This window comes from Castor canadensis, chromosome 9 (genome assembly GCF_047511655.1).
Source record: "Castor canadensis chromosome 9, mCasCan1.hap1v2, whole genome shotgun sequence".
Classification (NCBI taxonomy): Eukaryota; Metazoa; Chordata; class Mammalia; order Rodentia; family Castoridae; genus Castor; species Castor canadensis.
Genome location: NC_133394.1, coordinates 14,846,334 through 14,867,267, shown reverse-complemented (window position 1 = coordinate 14,867,267; position 20,934 = coordinate 14,846,334). Strand labels below are relative to the sequence as shown.

The 20,934-nt window shown below is 39.1% G+C and overlaps 1 protein-coding gene across 9 annotated transcripts in view; it reads left to right on the top strand.

The window, feature by feature from the left end:
• Nucleotides 1-822: 822 nt before the first annotated feature.
• The window catches only part of Slc10a7 (solute carrier family 10 member 7), a 241,641-nt gene continuing 221,529 nt past the window's right edge, over nucleotides 823-20,934 (top strand). For 3 of the 9 annotated variants that reach the window (XM_074041244.1, XM_020172460.2, XM_074041245.1), the window contains exons 1-4: nucleotides 826-1,183; nucleotides 9,240-9,322; nucleotides 13,981-14,117; nucleotides 18,832-18,907. In XM_074041244.1, the coding sequence (XP_073897345.1) occupies nucleotides 1,084-1,183; nucleotides 9,240-9,322; nucleotides 13,981-14,117; nucleotides 18,832-18,907 (396 nt within the window). In that variant the 5' untranslated portion in view covers nucleotides 826-1,083. Of the gene's footprint in view, nucleotides 1,184-9,239; nucleotides 9,323-13,980; nucleotides 14,118-18,831; nucleotides 18,908-20,934 lie in introns of those variants that run through there. The other 6 variants (XM_074041243.1, XM_074041242.1, XM_074041246.1 and 3 more) reach the window with 5 other exon arrangements.

Genomic DNA, 20,934 nt, shown 5'->3' with positions numbered 1-20,934 from the left:
AAAGCCCCCACCCTCAGACTGGGCCCTCACCCCTTCAGCTATGGAGCCCCTGTCCCTGTCCGCAGAGGTGTCGTACTGCTTTGGTGGGGACGAGCCTGGAGCACCTCTCCCCCTCCCCCCAGAACACGTCCCACTCTCGCCATCCTCCCGATCCCGGGGGCGGGGGTTGGCCGGGTAGGCGATACAGGTGCAGCGTCCACCGCCGGTGACCGACCCGGAGAGGCCCCGCCCGCCGTCTTGGGGAGGCAGTCAACTCGAGCGTCCTCCCGGTCATCAGTTTTCAACCTACCACCCGGGCTGACGCTCCCGGTTAGGGACGTTTTCCCGCGCGGACGGTCGGCGACTCCACCGGGAACGCGGACAGCGAGTGGTCTTCCCTCCCCCACCCGCGCAATGTCGACGCCGGCGTCCTGGAGACGTCGTAATGCTCCAACGAAGCGCGCCTCAAAAAAACCCTTCACTCCCGCTCGCACAGCTCCAACAGAGAATCCCCGTTCCACCGTCACACAGGACCTTCCCACGGGCCCATGGCAGTGCAGCAGGGAGGGTCTAGTGTTTGGGCGCGATAAGTGTGCGGGCGGCTAGGCCGAAAGGTTTGTCATAGGAAGACCCCCGAAGAAACGTGGTGGCTGGGGCGTCTCACGACGCTCCCCGGCTCCTGTCATTCCGAAGCTTTGGTAGGTGCGGAAGGCAGCAGGTTCCGTTAGTCCTTCCCGGTGATCATACGCCCTTTTCCGGTCGTTCGCGCGGGCTACTCTGGCGCGTCTCCGTTTCAGATCGTCTTCTCTTGGGAGCCCGCGGCCGGAGCGGTTATGCAGCGAGTGCGCGGCTATTAGGGGGTGCGTGGTAGTGATGGCGGCGCTCAGTGAGACTTTCCCGTCACTGGATACTACTACTCCCAGCCTTCCTCCGAGGCGCCGGAGCAGCCCTCAGGTCTTTAGTTTACAAGTGGCAATTTGACTTGCTCTGCTGCATGTCTGGAGGGATCGAGGAAAGTGTGGAGAAGCCCCGGGGGTTGAGGGAGCGCAGCTTGAAAAGAAGAAAAGGCAAACAAACAAACAAGACGCACCCACCCTAACAGACATGAGGCTGCTGGAGAGAATGAGGAAAGAATGGTTCATGGTTGGAATAGTGGTGGCCATCGTCGGGGCCAAGCTGGAGCCGTCCTTCGGCGTGAACGGGGGTAAGTGCCGCCTCTCGGGGGCTTGGAAGGGAGCGGGGACTTTTCTGGACACTGGCCAGCCCGGCGTGTCTCTTGGCCCTTTTGTTGGTTTTCTAATTTGCTAAACCTAAAGGGGACTTGTAATCAGGAAGGGAGCAGAGAAGTTGGGGCGCTCGTTGCCTTCCACGCCCACTACCAGGAGTCGTCCTTGGTGTCAGGGAGGGAGGGAGGGAGGGAGGGAGGGAGGGAGGGAGGGTCCAGGGTCCATTGAGTGAAACTTGGTCCTCTTGCCTGCCTAGTAGCGTCCGATCCCGAGGGACTCGGTTGCCAGGACTTCCCTGTCTGTCTAGGAGTGGACCTCATTATCAAGTCTATTTCAGACTCCTCCCACTCCACATGTTAAAAAAAGAAAAAAAAAAAAAAAGTCTAGGGGAAAAAGAAAAAGGGACACCCGGTCCCCAACTTAGGTCTGTGGCCCGCATGTTGGGAGGAGGATTTACTGCCACTCCAGAAACTCCCAAGCGACTGACACGTCGCACTCTTTCATTGCAGGACGGTACTTCCGTGTGCTCTGGGATTCACTAGCCGTCTGTCCAACAGACGCAGGCAGTGTGAGACTATGTGTATCCTTGCCAAAATACACATTGGTTCTAGGGGGGCTAAAAACCCAATCTCTGAGAACTGCAGTCTCAGAATAGTGGCAGCTTTGTAATGTGGTCTGTGGACTCTGGTAGGATCACTGGAAATAGCATTTAGCTCTTTATGAGCCCCCTCCAGCCTCCAGACAACCTTGTCCTACTTTTCTCAGGCTTTAATTGAGCTTCTTTTTCACTTACCTGTTTGATATTGTTTGTGAGTTTCCAGGCTTACTGAGAGATTTAATATCTAAGTTGTAAATGGGAGCAAATAAGGACGAAGGAACACAATCTTTTTTTGGGGGGGGTGGGTTGGGGAGCTCTACCACTTGGGCCTCACCCTTTTTTTTTTTTTGGAAATAGGCTCTCCTAACTTTGCCAGGACTGGCCTTGAACTCATGATCATTCTTGCTTTCACCTCCCCACGCACAATCCTTTTATAGTAGGAAGTGCCCAGGATGATAATTGTTTTATGCCTTTTTTTTGTTACAACATGATGGAAATGAATGAAATCTCTCAGGAGAGTGTGGCTCTTTTTCCCCTTGGTCCCCAACGCCTCCATTAAGCAGTAACTTCTGGAATCATTTAAAATGTGGACATGAAAGCTTTTTTTCTCCTGTATTCAACTTAGTGCAAAATGTGTATCATAGGTAACTGTGAGAGTAAACCTGCTATTCCTTGTGGTTTCTTCCTCTGAAGGTACCAATTTCTTTTTTTGACCCAGCCTTTCTGTGAGCTTTTGGGAAACTCTTGTGAAGATTGGCTTTCAGGTTCTGTCAAATGAGGATCCCCTGTCCCTGGAGCTGACTGAATACCTGGAGCTAACTGTGCCTTTGTGGTGATCTGCCATGCACCCTCCACTAGTTGCAGCTTCTGGTGTTGGGTCTCTATTTGCTCAGTTTTGAGATGCAATTTCAGGTGATGTGTGAGCTTTAAGTTTCAATCTGTAGGGGTTAGGATGGCAAAATATCTTTTACCTTATGTTCCCTGAATACTCCATGGGCGGGTAGGTTGCTGAATGGTGAATCATTTTCCCCTGACTTCCTCAAAGGGGCCCTGATGAGATAGATTCTGTAATCTTACTTGTTCTCTTGGAATCTGCTCATTGAAAGGTTGGCATATTATTATATTTTAGAAATATTGTTTCCCACTTTCACTAGTCCTGATGACATAAATATAAGATAGTTAATTTTTTGCATAATTATGAAAGAATAGAAGTAGAATGTTAAGAGCTGGAGGGAACATAACAAAGTATTTAAAACAGCATGCTGCTTTATCTGTTTATTTTTGTTTGGGTGCTGGGGATTGAACACAGGGCCTTGTCCATGCTAAGCACAAGCTCTGCCATTGAGCTACACCCCAAAACCCCAGCATGATTCTTATATGGTTGAAGTTACTAAGGCCTGAGGCCAGGTGACTCACCAGAGGTTAAGTTAGTTTAGGGAAGAGGAAAGATTAGAACCCAGTGCTCCCCCTTTTTTCATACCAATGAGAAAATTCATAATAATGGTCCTGGCAAAAATCATTAAAAATAGACATTATAAAGAAAGGAATAAAGTCATTCTCCATATTCTAATTTTAGCCTAAAGAGGCAGGGCACAATCAGCTGATATTAAAAAATGACATATTCATGTGATTTCTTTCATAGCTGTCTATGTGTAAAAGTTAATTTTCCTAAAAACAAAGTTAAATAATTGGGATACCCTATGCAGGATGTCAGGCATATGACAGAAGTATGAAAAACTTCTGTGGAGCTTTTAATTCATTGTCCCAGCCGTAAAACCTCTTAGATAAAAATAAACCTCCAAACAGTACCAAGTAATACTTTGAAACACCTAAACACCTCCCCCCCCCACAACAGGACAACACAATCAAGGAACAAGGAGAAAAATGGCTGCTGAAAATGTTTCTGTCATGTCCTGCTTTTAGATGGTCTCAGGCACCTCTTCTGTATTGTATCTTTTAGTGATTAACTGGACGATTTATAGCCGAACACTTTCCTAGACATTCTTTTAAATAGGAAAATGTTCATAGTTTTCAATTTGTTGTTAAGATGCTCACTTCAACTTTACCTGGATTAATATTGTAATAACTATACTCAAGTTTTATTTTTTTCCTGGTGCTGGGTATTGAACCCAGAGCTTCAAGCGCTTTTACCATGTGCTCTATCCCTAAACCACACCCTCCAGCCCCAACAAGCTTATTTTTAAGTGTACGACTTCTACACTTAGACATTTATATATAGTCAGATTTCCCTTAAAAAAATCTTTGCAGTCAGTTGGTGAGTTATTATGGCAGAAAATTGATAGATGTAGAAATTATAAAATTGAAGGAGTTGGATAGCTTTCACCAAAATGGAAAGAAGTATGATACTTAATTTTTAGTTCACTGTTCTTTTCACTCAGTTATATTTCCTTTAAAAATATGTAGAAGGTTGAAAATAAAGAGCTATCATAGATGTAAATATGCAGATTCTGAAGTGTTGCTAATCTGTTCTAATGTGACCCAGGCAAACCTTGAGATATTAGGTACATTAGAGTTTTGGGAAGTTCAACATGGTGGTATTCCTTCTTGGGAACAGAAAAGTTTGCTACTTTGGAAGTAAAGAGGAAGTTTGTTATGTCTACCTGTGTCTTGAATTATTGCTGTTGGTAAGCCACTAATCCTAAAAAGGAAACTTGTTTTTCCATTAGAAAAACACAACTAGAAACATGCTATAAGCTTAAGTGTATTCCCACGAATACCTTTAGGCTATTTGAGATCATCTTTGAAAATGAAATTTACTTTGGTAATGAGTGCCTTTTGCGAAATGGTAACAGTTCCTTGCATTCTTACATATTACAAAACACTTTCTCTTTTTTTCCCACTCAAAAGCATAGGCTTTAGAGAACTGGAGGTGTGGCTCAAGTGGTAGATTGCTTGCCTAACAAGTGTGAGGAGTTCAAACCATAGTACCGCCAAAAAAAAAAAAAAAGAAAAGAAAAGAAAAGAAATAAAGAAAAATATTAGCAATAAAAAGCATGTGTTTTAGGGTTAGTTTGGTGGTTCATATCTGCAATCCCAGCCTTGGGAGGCAGAAGCAGGAGGACTGTGAGCTCAAGGCCAGCCTGGGTTACATAGGGAGACTTTTTCAGAAAAGCATGGGTTTTAGAACCCAAAAGTTGTTTCCTTTTTTCATTTTTCTCTTTTGATTGTGTTATCCCATTCTGTTTTTGTTGATAAATATTTTTGAATTTTGTTTAAAGGATAAGTAAAAACATATTGTCAATTTGAGCTTTGTAACTATCTTAAGATCCAAATTTGGTAATTTTGTTGACCTTGAGGATATAATTATTAGCTTGAGAAAGGGCTAACTATAATTTTTATATCTTAGATTCAACTCTCTCCTCTGTGTAAATATTTGCCAAGTTTTTATTTCTGCTCTGGGTGACTTCTAGTTCCACCTTCACCACTGGGGCCATCTGTTGCCTTTCAGCTGAGTGTGTCTCAGAGGGGTCTTGGGTTTCTTTAAATCAAAATTAATTCCTCTTCCCCCTTACAGGTATGTTGTCCATAGCGCTGGAGTGTCCTAACCATGGCCTTTCATGGATTAGAATTATTTAAACATTAAAAGTCTGGGATTTTTCCACTGAATTATGCCAGTTGCCAATTAGTTAATAGTTCTGTGTTTTAGTATGTGTGTGTGGACTGTAGGAAGAATTAGCTTTTTTCCCCCTCTTTATTGTTGGGCTGGGTGGGGGTACATTGTGGTATTTACAAAGGTTCTTAAAGTGTATCATATATATCATACTTGGATTTATCCCCTCCATGGCTCTGTATTACCACCCCCATTGCTGATGGTTTCAACAGGTATCACTTTTGCATTTGCATACATGTATAAACATTTTTTGCACCTTATTCATCCTCCTACTCCCTTTCCCCGTCACCTCCCCCCCCCCCCCACCCGCACACTGGAACCCTTCCCCACTCTCCATAGGACCTGTTCTGCCCTCCTGGTCTCCGATTTTGTGGAAGAAAAAAGAGAAAAGAAAAAAGTGGCATTTTTCTTGTTTGAGGTAAAGGTAGCTGGAGTTTCCTTGTGATATTTCCATTTATATATGTATTATAACCCCAGTTGGTTTATCTCCTCTAATTTTTTTCATTCTGACTTAGTCCCTTTCTTATGGTGGTTTCAGCCTGTTTAAGATTTCTATATTCATTCTTGTATAGAGAGTACATCAACCATATTCAACTTCTTAGTTTCCTTCTTTTACCCCACTCCTCCCATAAGTGACCTCCCCTTAGTGTGACCAGTGTTTCATAATATTGCTGTATTTGTATTAGGTCTATTCCACATATGAGAAAGAACATACACGTTTTGACCTTCTGAGCCTGGCTAAGTTCACTTAAGATGATGTTTTCCAGTTCCACCCATTTACCTGAGACTGACAAAATTTCATTTTTCTTTGTGGCTGATTAAAATTCCATTGTATATAAATACCACATTTTCTTGATCTATTCATCAGTAGTGGGGCGTCTTGGCTGCTTTCATAGCTTGGCTATTGTGAATAGTGCTGCAGTAAACATGGGTGTCCAGGTGTCTTTGTAATAACCTGAGTCGCATTCCTTTGGGTGTATCCCTAGGAGTGGGATTGCCGGGTCATATGGCAGTTTTTGAGGCGCCTCTGTACTGTTTTCCACAGTAGTTGTCATAATGTACATTCCCACCAGCAGTGTATGACGGTTCCTTTTTCCCTGCATCCTCCCCAACAGTTGATGGTGGTGGTGTTTTTGAGGATAGCTATTCTAACAGGAGTGAAGTGGAATCTTAATGTGGTTTTGATTTGCATTTCCCTCATGGCCAGGGATGTGAGCATTTTTCACGTGTTTTATAATGGAAAGTTATTTTGGCTAGGCCAGTAGTAGAATGCTTGTGTGCAAAGCCCTGGATTAGATTCCCAGCACTGCCAAAACAACAACAAAATGTAGCCTTAGCCTACTAAGGTGGGTACTTAGCTACCCCAAAGGAACATGCAAACTGAGTAAATACCACATGCTGGCTGTGGAGATGTGTCTTTGGGCTTGTCTCCTAGCTCTCATTTGCATCTGTATTGTGAACTCTGACCCTTCCTATACAGAACTTCTGGAGGCACCACTGTGGCTAGAACCACAACGAACAATCAAGTAAGGTCTCATAAAAAGCAGAGGGCTGGGCAAGGGCGACTCACACTTGTAATTCTAGTTACTTGGGAGGCTGAGATCGGGAGGAGCTCCATTCAAGGCCAGCCAGGCTAATAGTTCTTGAGACTCCATCTACAAAATAACCAGGGCAGAATGGACTGGAGGTGTAGCTCAAGTGGCAGACTGCTGCTTTGAAAGTGCAAAGTCCTGTGTTCAAACCCTCATCCCACCAAAAAAAAAAAAAAAAAAAAAACAACAACTAACCAGCAAATCAAAATAAAATGTTTCAAAAAGCAAGGTAGGAGTCATCACTTCCAAAACAAGTCATGTTCCTTCATTTTGAAATTTGCTCCTCCATTATCCTCCTTAGCTGTCTGGGGCTCAAGTGGTAGAGCACCTGCTTAGCAAACATGAGGGCCTGAGTTCAAACCTCCCTGCAAAAAAAAAAATTTAAAAAGAACTATTATGTCTGTGAACTGCTGAGACAGTTTCACTTACAATTACAAAAACTGTACCTCTTTTAAAAAGTTTATGAACAGCCTTTACTGCCCTGAAGTGTGACACCTTTCATGCTTGCCTTGTCCCTTTTGCTCCCTTCTCTCAGTTTTCAGTAAAATTATTTCTGTTAATGTCGAGTATATAAAATAACTTATTGCAATGTCTGAGATCATCTTTGTTTCTTTTAATCAATGTGGTACCAAAATGCCTATGACACAGTAGGTGTTTAATATTTGTTGAATGAATGAATGGTGATTTTTTTTTTTCTCAGCTTGGTCTTCTGTCCATTTATTGAGTAGTGTTTTGGAGGATGGAGGAGCTGTGATTATAGCCTTGTTGTTTTGCTTTGAAGCAACAAATCAAGCAAAAAGTAATGTAAGCAATAAATTACCACAAACCAGGTGGATTAGAACAGCAGGAATTTATTCTTTTGAAGTTCAGGAGATCAGAAGTCCAGAGTCAAAGTGTTGTTCTCCAAAGGCTCTGGGGAAGTAGCTTCTTTGGCTTCTTCTAGTTTGGGGCAGTTGCAGCTATCCTTGGCATTCCTTGGCTTGTGATATTATAGCTCCTTCTGTCTTCTCATGACTGTCTTCACTGTGTATTTATGTCTGCATACAAATTTCTATCTTATAAGAATAAGAGTCATTGGGACTTAAGGCATAGCTCAGTGGTAGAGCACTTGCCAAGCATGTATAATGGCCTGAGTTTGATCCCCAAATACTGTAAAATCATCACCACCAGCAAACACACAAGTCATTGGATTAGCAAATACCCTAATCCAATAAGACCTTATTTTAACTTGATTATATTTTCAGTGATCCTGTTTCCAAATAAGGTCACATTCACAGGTTCTGGGTGGGCATGCATTTCAGGGAGACACTACTCAAGCCAGTATAAGAAGACTGAATGGAATTTCAAGTATGAGATGGTCTCATATTGAAAATGTTGGTATATATTAGGTTTTTTCAGCCTAGGCTCTTCTGACATTTTGGACATGAGAACTCGTTGTTGAAGAGGCTGTTTTATGCCTCCCAGGATGTTTTACAGAAGTCCTGATCTCCACCCAGAGATGCCAGTGGCATATTCTGCCCACCAAGTTTGTTAGCATATTAGGTCTTCAAGCTATGTACAAGTCACAAATGATGATTTAAGTATCAGTGTTTTCTGTTGTCCTCATAGCATTAATACAAGTACAGGATGCCAGCCTAACTCCAGAGAGGATTTTCTGGAGGGCAAGGGCCAGGTCTGTCTGGTTTACCACAGTGTCTTCAGGGCCAAGCACAACTTAATAATTATAATCATAGCAATATATTAGTATTCTGTACAATGTCTTATTCACATAGTAAGTGCTTAGTACATATAGATAAAATCAATATTCTTGGGCAGAACTGAATGCATACATGAATACAATAAGAAGTAAAGCACTATTTGCTAAATTAGAGAAGGGCACTTCTCCATTTGCTTCTTGACTTTGAGTTTAGGGGTATTTTGACTGTTCACCCAGCCATACTGTGGTAGATATGCTTAGAATCTAAACTGAAGACTGCTGTTTACTTGTTTTCCTGTGAGTTCTTGCTCTTCTGATCTGAAGATAATGGGATGAATCAGACAGCCATAGTGCTGGCCCTCAAAATCTGTCTGGAGTAAGGCAGCCATAATGTGTCTGGACAGTAGGTCACAACACTAATTGTTAATGTGTCATTGCTCTCCTCCATTAGAATCTTTCTTACCAAGTTATTCATTGCAAATTCTAATCTAATGATAACTCATTTCTCTCTTTTTAGGGCCACTGAAGCCAGAAATAACTGTGTCCTACATTGCTGTTGCAACAATATTCTTTAACAGTGGACTATCATTAAAAACAGAGGTACTGTCATTAGTGTGGCACACGAAAAAGCAGAGAATTTAATTTGTACTTAGTGTTTTGACATTTCAGGTTCCTTTTGTAAAGTCATTTGTAGCTATAGTATTACGGCTTCACTATGACAGGAGATAACTTGGACTTCAGCAAAGGACTTGGCGTTTTGTTTCTACATACAGAAACTTAATAGTTCAATAGCATGGTCCCTAAGGATGGGGTTAGAATGAGTATGTCCTTTTTTTTCTTTTTTTTCATGAGTAGTCCGTTTTAATGAAGAAAGTGGTATAATTAATATCCTAAAGAAGAGATATAATCAAGGAAATAGAAAGTAAGACTATAATAAGATAATATATCTCACCTCCTAACTTGGAAAAGTTAAGATAATCTGGTAATCCAGGAATTAAAAAACTATTTTTCTTTTTAAAATTGAATTTATTTTAACCGATACATAAAAACATAAAAATTGTAAGAACGCATATGTTTTAAATATGGTAATTGAACTAAAACGTCTGCTTTATATCTTCCTCAAATTGTGGTGAAAATGACAGTGATGCCTGTACTTGGCACTTTGAGGTTTAGTTTGGTTTGTATAATTTTTGCAAATTAATATTTTTCCCAGGACTCATATTGATCAACTAATGTTTGTGATGTCAACTTTAACTTAAATTTTATTTTAAGAGAGTGTATTCTTCCCTAGTATATTGGTAGTTATTTTGAGAGAAATATTGGCATTTTTCATACCAAGTCGTGAGCTATCATGCATATGGATGATGTTATTTGCTGACCCTGATCTCTCTGAACATGGGATCCTCTTAGAAGTAAAGAAATCCAGACATTTTTATGTTTTAAAGGGTAATGAGTAGGATTTATTATTCTCTTTTGACTTATAATGGAAGAATAAAAAGATGAGAAAATACTTATTTGTTTTTGAAGAAATGACAATAAGTTATTTTAACATGCTCAAAGACCACCCTATTAACAACATGGAAAAATATGATTTTACTATATTTGTACATTCTGTAACAGGTTAATATAAATCTTTTCATGGAGTATTTTTGATATACATACAATCGGTGTGTAGTGTTTACAACTGATAAGTTGTAGCTCAACACATCTAAATATTCTGATTAATTGCTGTTCTGAAAATAACTGACACAGGAGGGGGTTTCCTAAATACGGCAATTCCAGTTTTGTAAATATTGTTGATATGAAGGAGCCGTTATTACAGGAAACAGCTGAATTCTAGTATTGATTCTCAAATGTGGGTCACAGTGATACAGAAGGATATTTGCCACACTGTGGTGCTGGACTGATCTGACTTGAAGGTTTTCCAGCTGGCCTTGCCAATGCTCTTTGTGGAGCGCCTAACCCAAGTCTTCTATTTGGAACATTGCTCTAACTATGTCCCCTGGTGGCTGCCTAATGCTACAGCTGTTACTTATGCCATGGGAAACCTGGCCAGACTTGATGTCTCTTTCTACTTAGCTTCTTACTTAATGCTATTCTGTAAAACAGTCAACTTTGCAAGAGTTGAAGAAGGAAGAATGTCACCGCTATAAACATTTCTCTAAGGGCCAACTTCAGCAAGCACCTAGGAAACCTTTAGAGTCATCCAGCTAATTTGGATCTAATGATGAGAGTCCTTGATCCTGTGATTTACTGAGGTGTGGTGTCTAAGTAGCATCAAAGCCATTTCCTCCATCAAAGACCCTTTTCAAAGCAGAACAACATTAAGTCATTGTCGACAGCCATTTAACTTAAAATGTGCTAGACTGCATCTCTGCATCACTGTATAATACTAGACAATTCCTAAGCCCTGCTGCTTTCCAGGACAACCAGTTATGGACTAGGAGGAAGTAGTTTTGTTATTTATGTCCTAGTTACTAATCCTAAATTTCAACTGGGACTACAATTTGTGTATCTTATTAGGTCCTACAGTTTTACACAAGAAGCACTCAGTACGTTATTATTCACTTGAATTTATTTGGAAGCATTTGTGTTGGTCTCACTCAAGTGTGATTTATTTTGAACATTTTTCATGTCGTAATCATACATTGATGTAATGATACGTATTCTAAAACTTACCTTGCTAATTTATAAAATTATATACTATGCTAATGCAATGCTACATCTTCACTTTTATGGCTATTGATCTCTAGTTTTTGAAATACCTGTTGAAAAGGTTTCTGAAATTTTGCAATATTGAAGAAAGGCCACATTTTAAATTTATTTTTTATTTAGCTAACTTCAAGTCTACAGTTTCAAAGGATTTGTCATAACAAACTGTGGCAGGGCCAGTTCATTTAAATAAATACATAGTAAGTGTCTGTTGCTGCAAGGTCCTGGGCATGGTGCTGGGGATAGAAGCGAAAATGACCAGGGGCTCAGGACCTGAAAAAGGGTTCCCGGTAGGGCAGAATAGGCAGGTTTTTCATTGTTTTCTTAAAGCGATTAGGATTTTTAAATCCCGCTAGCTGAAAAGTAAATATAGCAAATTCTAAACTTTAGGCTCATTCTGCCTGTTTCAAGCCCAGAGCTATGAGGCTGACTCTCAGAAAAGGAATCAGATAAAGGTCAAATAAGGGCTGGAAGGGAAATTGGTATGTAGTGAAAATATTTCTACAACCCAGTCAGAGTCCTAATTTTAAGCAGTTCTTGATGCTGTCAGTGAGATCAGCATAATCAGTACACTATGTGGAATATCCTAAGTTTATTTTAATGGAATTTGACTTGTATTACATATGAATAAACAGAATGTCATCAGAGTCAACTTTTCAATAATTCATGATGGAGTATTTAAATTTATGGCCCTACGTTGTACATGGGAATGTATTGAATACTATTTTGGATTATTATAGGGTTTACTTGCTTTCCCCCTTCAACCCCCAGTGTCACCTTCTATCTTTGTGGTTGTTAGAGACATGGAAAGCACACAGCACTGGTTTTTGGTCACAGTCTTAAAAATCTTTATTAGAAACCATGTCTAGTACTTCCCTGTTAAGAGACCCCGGTGCCCAAGATGACTGGCCATTGTGACTCATTGGCTGGGTTCTTTACTGTATCAGTATTCTGGTGTATGTGTCCTCAGTTGTTTCTAATTGTTATTTGTTAGGTCAGCTAGTATTTTCTTACTAAATTTTATTAACTTTTTTTCTGATTTTAACTCATTAGAGAAAGATCAGAAAGGGTAAAAATGACTGCTATTAACATTCATAAGATTTTTTTTTTAGTCCTTTTTTTCCTTAAATGTGTTTTACGTATAGAACATTTTGTAAAGTATTTCAAAAAAATCAAATCGTGTATACATGCATATACATTTGCAGACATGTACACATACACATAACCTGATCCTCCTTTTTTCCCATGTAACATTGTATAATAATTTTTCATGTAATTTAATTTGAGATACTTCTCCCAGCCTCCCAAGTGCTGGGATTATAGGTATGTGACATCATGCCCAGCCCATTTTTTTTGTTTGATGACCATATGATTTATTAATATAGTTCAGAAGTCTTCCTTTCACCTTTCTGCCACATAACTGTTTCTTCTCTTTGCAGACAATCAATTGTAAGTTTCTATGTGTCATTCCAGAGGTTTTTTTTTTTAATCCAAAGCATGTACATGTGTTTCTCACCCACTACAAATTGTACTATTTTATATTGTTTGGAACCCTTACCTTATTTACTTAAAAATATAATGTAGGCTGTTTCATATCAATTCATAAAGAATCCCTTTTCTTTTTATTTGCCAATGAGTGTGCTACTTTATGGATGCATATAAAGTATGCATATCATAAATATGATATATTTATCATATCAAATATGATATTTTTATCATATATAAAATATATATGATATATTTTATTCATTCTGTATTAATGGACTTTTAGCTAATTTTCAAGGTTTTGCTATTACAAACAAGTTGCAAATGGTAACTTAAAAATATGTCATTTCCCACACAGGGGCACATATGTGAAGGGTAAATTGCTTGAAGTGGAATTGCTAGGTCAAATGACACATGCAGTTTAAATTATAGACATTCCATGTACCTAGGACATGGTACCAAGTCTTCAGTATTGCTTTATTTATTTTGTGGTGCTGAGGATTGAACCCAAGGCCTTATGTATGCTAGGCAAGTGCTCTACTGCTGAGCCATCCCCCTGTCCCCATTCAGTAAGTATTTCTTAAATGAAGAAGTGAGTTGCCAGATAGTTCTCCATAGGTTGTGCCAGTTTCCTTTCCTGTTAGCAGAGTATGGGTAGATATGCTCATTAAAATGTGGTAAGTACTGCTAAGATATTTTTAAAAGGTTCATTTTTTATGTAGGTAAACATATATGTTTATTTATAGTGCAATAATCTTCAAATCTATACTACTGTAAAGATAGTAAGTTTATCTTACCTGGTCCAGAATTTTACAAACGTGAATTATTAGGGCATACTACATATTTCAGAAATTTTATATAAAATACTTCATAATCATCATATGGTACCTTTTTTCTCTTAAAGTCTATCTGTTATGCATAAGCTTATTAGTCAAGGATTTTTAACTATGAAATAACTCAAAAGCAAAAAAGAGCTCGTATGACATTTTTTGTTATGTCAGGAGAAATCTCATTTCAGAAATAGTTTTCTCACCTTTATTTTGTGTCCTTCATTTTCCCAGGAGCTGACCAGTGCTTTGGTGCATCTAAAACTGCACCTTTTTATTCAGATCTTTACACTTGCATTCTTCCCAGCAACGATATGGCTCTTTCTTCAGCTATTATCAATCACGTCCATCAATGAGTGGCTTTTAAAAGGGTATGTTTAAACCTTTTTTTAAACTATTTTTTAATTAGCATTCATTAATAGTTCAAGAGGGGTTTCATCGTGACAATGCCGTAGATACATACAGTGTTCTTTGAACAAGTTCCTCCCTTCTATTATGTTTAAATCTTTTGAAGGGTGTATTTTAATGGGACATAGCTAGTAATGTCATTGTTTCTATGGCAACTGTATACAGGCCTATGTAAACTATCTTAAAAGGAAATAAAACATTTAAGTTTATTCTTTAAAACAACAGAGTTTCATTAAAGGATTGTTTAACAGAATTTTAAAATACACCCCCTTACTTAAGATTCTGGGATGGACACTTTAATGGGAATTTAAAGAGTAGTCTTGGAGGAAAATTAGAAGGGACTGGAGGATTTAAGATCTGTGTGCATATGAATGTAGGTTGTCAAGGATTACTTTAACTTTGCCAAAAGGTATCTTACCAAATGTATACAGGAAATGACTGAGCATAATATGTATTTTAATAGCGTATAAAATTATATATGTGGGACCGATTTTTGCTTTTTCTCTTGTTTGTTTTATATTTGAAATAATAGTTGAATTAATAGTAGATTTTATTAGAATCTTTTCCTTTATTACAAATGTTACCATGTGCTAGGCATGGTGTTTCATGTCTATGTGGGAAGATGAAGAGTTCAAGACCAACTCTGACAAAGCTAATGGGACCCTACCTTAATATAATTTGAACAGAAGGACTGGAGGTGTAGCTCAGGTGGTAGAACACTTGCCTAGCAAGCCTGGGATCTTGGGTTTACGCTCTAGTAACACACACACACACACACACACACACACACACACACACGGTCATATTTAATGAAAAGAATTTAACAATTTAAAAATTGAATTGCATTGGTTCAAAACTAACCACAATTCACCATGATGGCATAATAGGTAAAACACTGAATTTAGAGCCCAAAGACTGAATGCTGACCCTATCCTTTACATGCTATATGACTTTCAGCCAAGTTAGTTAATAGTTTTGAACCTCAGTTCTCCGTCTGTGAAATGAGAATAATTGTACTTTTGACTACATACTTCATGATATTGGAGACATCAATTTATTCCACCCACAGCATCATTTATTTATTCAAGTCACCTATTGAGCCTGACAATGTGCCAGAAATTACTGCAGGTTTTGGAGAAACAACAGTGAGGGAATGGCGTTGCGCCAGTTTACTTTGCAGGTTGGGTGACTCGGTGCGATTATCAAGAAACAAGTAAATAGGTGAGCAAGATGAGGATAAATGATGTGTAAAAAGTAATCATAAAAGTGATTGAGTGGGCAGGTTGGTAATTAAACTGAAGAGCTCTGAGGAAGAATGTTCGAGGCAAAGGAAACAATGTCCGAAGGCTCTAAGGCAGAAACAAGCCCAACATGTTACACGGTCAGTAAAGCAACCATCCTGGTGGTGTGGAGGAAAGATGTTTTGGAGGTGGACTGGTGGGTAGGAGCCAGTTACACAGAGCCTTGTCAGCCGGGGTGAAGCTTTCAGATTTTATTCTGAGTGCCATAGGAAGCTGCTGGAGGGACTAGAATAAAATCTGGCAGCAGTGTGGAGAGTAGATAGTAGAGGGAGCTGAGATAAAGCTGGGAGGCCATTGTTGATGCTAAATGGATGAATAGGGAGAAATGAGTATGTGCAGGACAGATTTTTAATGCTAGAGTTCTCAGGACTCCTGGGTGGAAAGCTTGTAGAGTGAGGATAGGCAGGAAGTCACCAGGAGTGACTTCTAAATTTTAGGTATGAGCTATAAGGTAAATGCCATTATCATTTACGTAATTGAGAAGAAACAGTTTAGGAGTAAAGGGAGAGATCCAGTTCCATTTTGGCCAGATTGAGTCTGAGAGAATCAGCATAAAATTTCACCAAAAAGTGTGCAATGCACATAAATAAGATGATATCACTTTAGAGCAACAATGTAACTGTGTGTGTCACATGAACCATAATTACTGAGTATCTGCTATGTGTAGGGCACTTAAAAAGTAGGGCTATGCTAACTCAGTTTCCTGTGGAGAAGGGACTCCTAACCTAGTTGGATACATAGGATATGATATATAATATAGCTAGTAGGAGACAACCTAAATGGGGTGACATGCAGTTTGTCAAATGAGTGGTGTGCTGAATTAAAGGATAAATGGTTAACAAGGGTTGTGTTTGTCCAACGTAGATAGCTAAAGTATGAGGCATTCATCGGAGACAAAGATTAAAAGTTCCTTTTGGGTCAACTCAGTGAAGGCCTGGGCTGCTGGGCTGAGGAGTTTGGGCTTAAAGCTACAGATGAGGGAGAACCCTTTAAAACAGAGAAAATATGTGCTAAAAGCGGTCATTAAGACCTGGCGTGGTGTGTATACCTGTAACCCCAGCACTCCAGAGGCTGAGAATTTCCAGTTATAGGCCAACCTGGGCTACATAGTGAGACCCTGTCTCAAAACAAACAAACCGACCAAACAAACACAAAAGCCTAACATAAACACACAAACAAATTGGTCCTGAAGGAAGTTCAAGATGATAGCACTGTTCTATTGTATCATGAGAAGGGTCACACTTGCAATGTCTGTGTGCTAAATATAGTAAGCATACGGTTCGTACCTTGGAATATTAAAATTGAAAGTGTATACACTTGGCTTACCTCTTTTAAAGAAAGCTCTTCTCAGCTTACTTTGTTCCCCCTTCCCCTTACCAATTTCCGAGTACACACTAGAATGTTCACTTGAGGGAGCTGCAAACTCCTACCTCAGGGTCATATTGAGATAATGGCATTATGAGCACATGCCAGAGCTTGTGAGTTGCGATGAAAAAGGTATGATATATCTTTAGAAAGTAGCAGTATTAATTTTCTGTTAGTTATCTGCATTTGTGTATTGAATCTCTTTGAAGGCAGGCCTATTGGCTTTTGCTGTTTTTTTTTTTTTCTTGATACTCTTATGTAGGAAACATGTATTAATATGTACCTTAAGGTTTTATATCTACAGGTAGGGAGAATTCCTCTTCTTTATACCTGAAAGGGCATGGAGGAGAATAGGGAAAGACTCCACCTGTGCCTTCTACTGGTGGTAGGGAAACACAAGATAGAGAGGCTAGAGGAGGCCCAGGTGAGTAAGTCCTTGATCTTGGATGCTGGAAAAAAAGTTTATGGGCAAGTTACTTACCTTCTCTTTTAACTTTGGTTTTCATTAAAATGAGAATAATAGTAGTATTTATTTTAAAATCCTTGTGAGGAATAAGTGAGGGGGATAATGTGTACAAAGTGTCTAGACAAGTCTCTGCTACAAATGGTAAACACAATTAGTGATGATGCTGGTGGTAGACCTAAAGGAAGGCTCATAGATTGGGAATTTATAACAGGACAGACTGCTTTAGCCTCACTTAGGAAAACAGACCTTTAGAAAAGACCAAGCTGGGCATGGTGGCACTTCTGCTGCCCGGCTGCTCAGGAGGCTCAGGCAGGAGGATCATTTGAGCCCAGGAGTTTGAAGGTCAGCCTGTGTGACATAGTGAGACCCTATCTCTAAAAGTAAAATAATAATAATAATAATAAATGTATTGAATTGAATGAACTGGAAATTTCATAAACTGTTTTGTTTTAATCTAAATGAATTAAGATGTTATTTTTTTCTTATTTGAAAGCTGACATAAATTTATTGCATAAAGCTTAGAGAATAGTCTTAGAAGATTCAGTAAAAAAAAGAAATCTGTGACAATATCCATTCAAATCTCAGTCAGATGCTCTGTGTCCTCCATGCCCTGTGTGAACTTTTCACTTAGGCCAGCTGCTCGGGTTCCCCAGAAGGTATATTCTACATGAATTCTGGATAATTCAAAACATTTTTTAGTATTTAGATTTATTGCACAGTTGCTTAGTATGCAATTTATTTTCTATCCTCAACGAAGAGAATATACTTCTTGTCATGATCGTGGGAGTATAAACATAATTTAATAAAAATCTAGAATAGACACTAGAATTCACTATAGAGCATGAATCCGAATTGAAATAATGTTACATGAGAATGGCTTTTATGAGATGAAAGTTTGAGAAATGCTGTTTTCTAGTCGAGAGAAATAAAAAATGTTAGCTTATATTTTATTAAATAGTTTTGAAGTTTGGATATGGTTTCGAGCTTTATTTTTACCAAAAGTCTTTGTGCAAAGAGTATAAATTATTGTATGTTTTTGTTTTGAGGGAAGGGGTGGGATGGGTCTTCCTATATAGCCCAGGCTGATCTCCAACTTGGATTCTCTTTCTTCCACTTTCTGAGTAAGCTGGAACTGCAGGTGTGTACTACTGTCACCTGCTCATAAGAAAGATTTTTATTTTACCGGAAAATAACTTAAGACTATATATTTACCAAATGATGACCAGTTTTGTTTATCTTTTGGTGAGTGCAGTCACTGCGACTGGACTGTCTTTTGAATTGCATAATTAGAGCTTGAAGAACTTCAAAAATAAAATCACCTAAGCCTGTAAAATGCAACGGGAGCTCAGGACCTGTGCATTTGTTGCATCATATAAGCCATGGTGCCGCACATAAAATTGTCTAAACTCAGCAGGGAACGCACGCCAATAAACACTCTCTTACTTTTATTTGCTCAGCTCTGCTATTTTAGAATGAATGTAGTGAAATGCAGTTTTAATTGGAAAAAAGAAACTATTTACAATTGGGTTTTCTTTTATTTTGCAGTTTGCAGACCGTAGGTTGCATGCCTCCCCCTGTGTCTTCTGCAGTGATTTTAACCAAGGCAGTTGGTGGAAATGAGGTGAGTCATGGTGCTAAAACTGATTTAAATGTAAGTTCACGCTGTGCGGTTATTTTGCTCAAAACTGTTGTGAACACAAAGGAGTCACATTGTGGAAAGCTCATAGCCCTAGTGACTTATGAAAGAACTGGTTGTGATCATGTATTAGGATGATGCGCAAATTGATGCTGATGAATGGAATTTAGGGCTCCAAAGAGAAAAGCAAGGGGTGAGTGAAGAAGAGATGGTGATACTCTTACCTCAGTGGGAAGGGAAGACCAAAGTTAGAGATTCATAGGACTGAGAGCCCCCACTGTACCCATTTCTCTTAGTTTGTGGTAAGCTAAATTGGTAGGAAAAAGGTTCAGTATGTTAATGGCAGTGAAGATGACATAAAAACGAGAAATTAGGCCAGGTTTCTAAGGTGAGTCCAAAGAGATTATCTAGCTGTTATGGGATTGTGGCAAAACAATTGTGTTTATGTATTGGGTAACAATTTCAGGAGTTACTTATACTTGGTTCTCCCTTGGTTGAAAGACCCTATCACTTCATACTGAGGCACTTTCCTTTGTGATATAGGTCATCCCTCCTTTTATACCCATGTTTTCTCATTTAGGAAAAAAAAAAATGCTCTGAGGTGAGATATAATGGGTTCCACTTCAGACCATTCATAGGATTCTGCTTTCTTAGGAGCTATTTTAATTTCCATCCACTTTGTTCTTTCCAAAAATAAGTAGGGTATCTTCTGTACAGTTTTTTAACAATAGGTTTGTTAGAATATTGTTTACATGTGATTAACTGTACAAATTTAAACAAACACATATACACCTGTGAAATCATCACTGTAATCAAGATAATGAGCATATCTGTCAATTCTTGTCTCTCCATTTTGTGCTGCTTTAACAGAATACCTGAAACTAGATCATTTATAAAGAACAGATCTACTTCTTATAGTTCAGGAGGTAGAAAAGTCCAGGGTTGAAGGTCCTGCATCTGTGAGGTCCTCTTGCTGCATCCTCCCATAGTGAAGGTGAAAAGGCAAGAGAGAATAATATATGAGAGAACAAGACAGCAAAACTTACAACCTCAAGCCCTTGAGGGTAGAGCCCTCTTGTCCTTAAACACCTCCTATTGCGCCCCACCTCCCAACACTACAAGCAAGTTTCCAGCACATGATTCTTGGGGAAACATTTACCTTTTATTTATTTATTTATTTTTGAGATGAGGGCCTTACTGTGCTGCCCAGGCTGGGCCTGAACTCCTACCTTAACCTCCCAAGTAGTTGGGACTATAGACATGTGTTACCACACCTCGTGTGGGGGACATAGTCAAACCATAGCACCCTCCAAAGTTTCCTGGGGCTCTTTAATATCCCCTCCTCCTGCCCTTCTCTGCACCCCTCTTCCCAAGACAACCACTGATCTATTTTCCATTTCTATAGGTTACTTTCCATTTCCTAGAGTTTTACATAATAGACACGTACAATGTGTACTTTTTTTGTTTTAAGTTTTTCTTTTCTGGCTTCTTTTACTCAGCATAATTATTTAGAGATTCATCTTTATTGCGTTTATCAATAGTTGAGAACTTTGTATTGCTGAGTAGTAGTTTTTGTGTAGATAAGAATTGTGGACATTTGGGAAGTTTGTAGTTTTTGGGTATGGAACATTCATATACAAATCTTTATACATTTCTAAACTCATTTCCTGGTGTTTATACTATTTAACATTCCAGCCACTCATGAATGAGAGTTCTAGTGCTCCACAATCTAGTCAGCACTTAGTATTGTCAGCTTTTTCACTTTTGTTAACTTTTGTAACGTGTGTGTAGTATTTTCACAGTGTGGATTTTATTGAATTTGCATTTCCCAGTGACTAATAATATTGAACATCTTTTAATGTGCTTAATTCTTTTCCTTCTGTATGTCTTCTTTGGCAAAATATCTACTAAATCTTTTGCTCATTTAAAAAAAATGTTGGGTGGTTTAGTTTACTTACTAATGAGCATTGGAAATATTTTATGTTCCTGTGTAAAATCCTTTGTCAGACTGT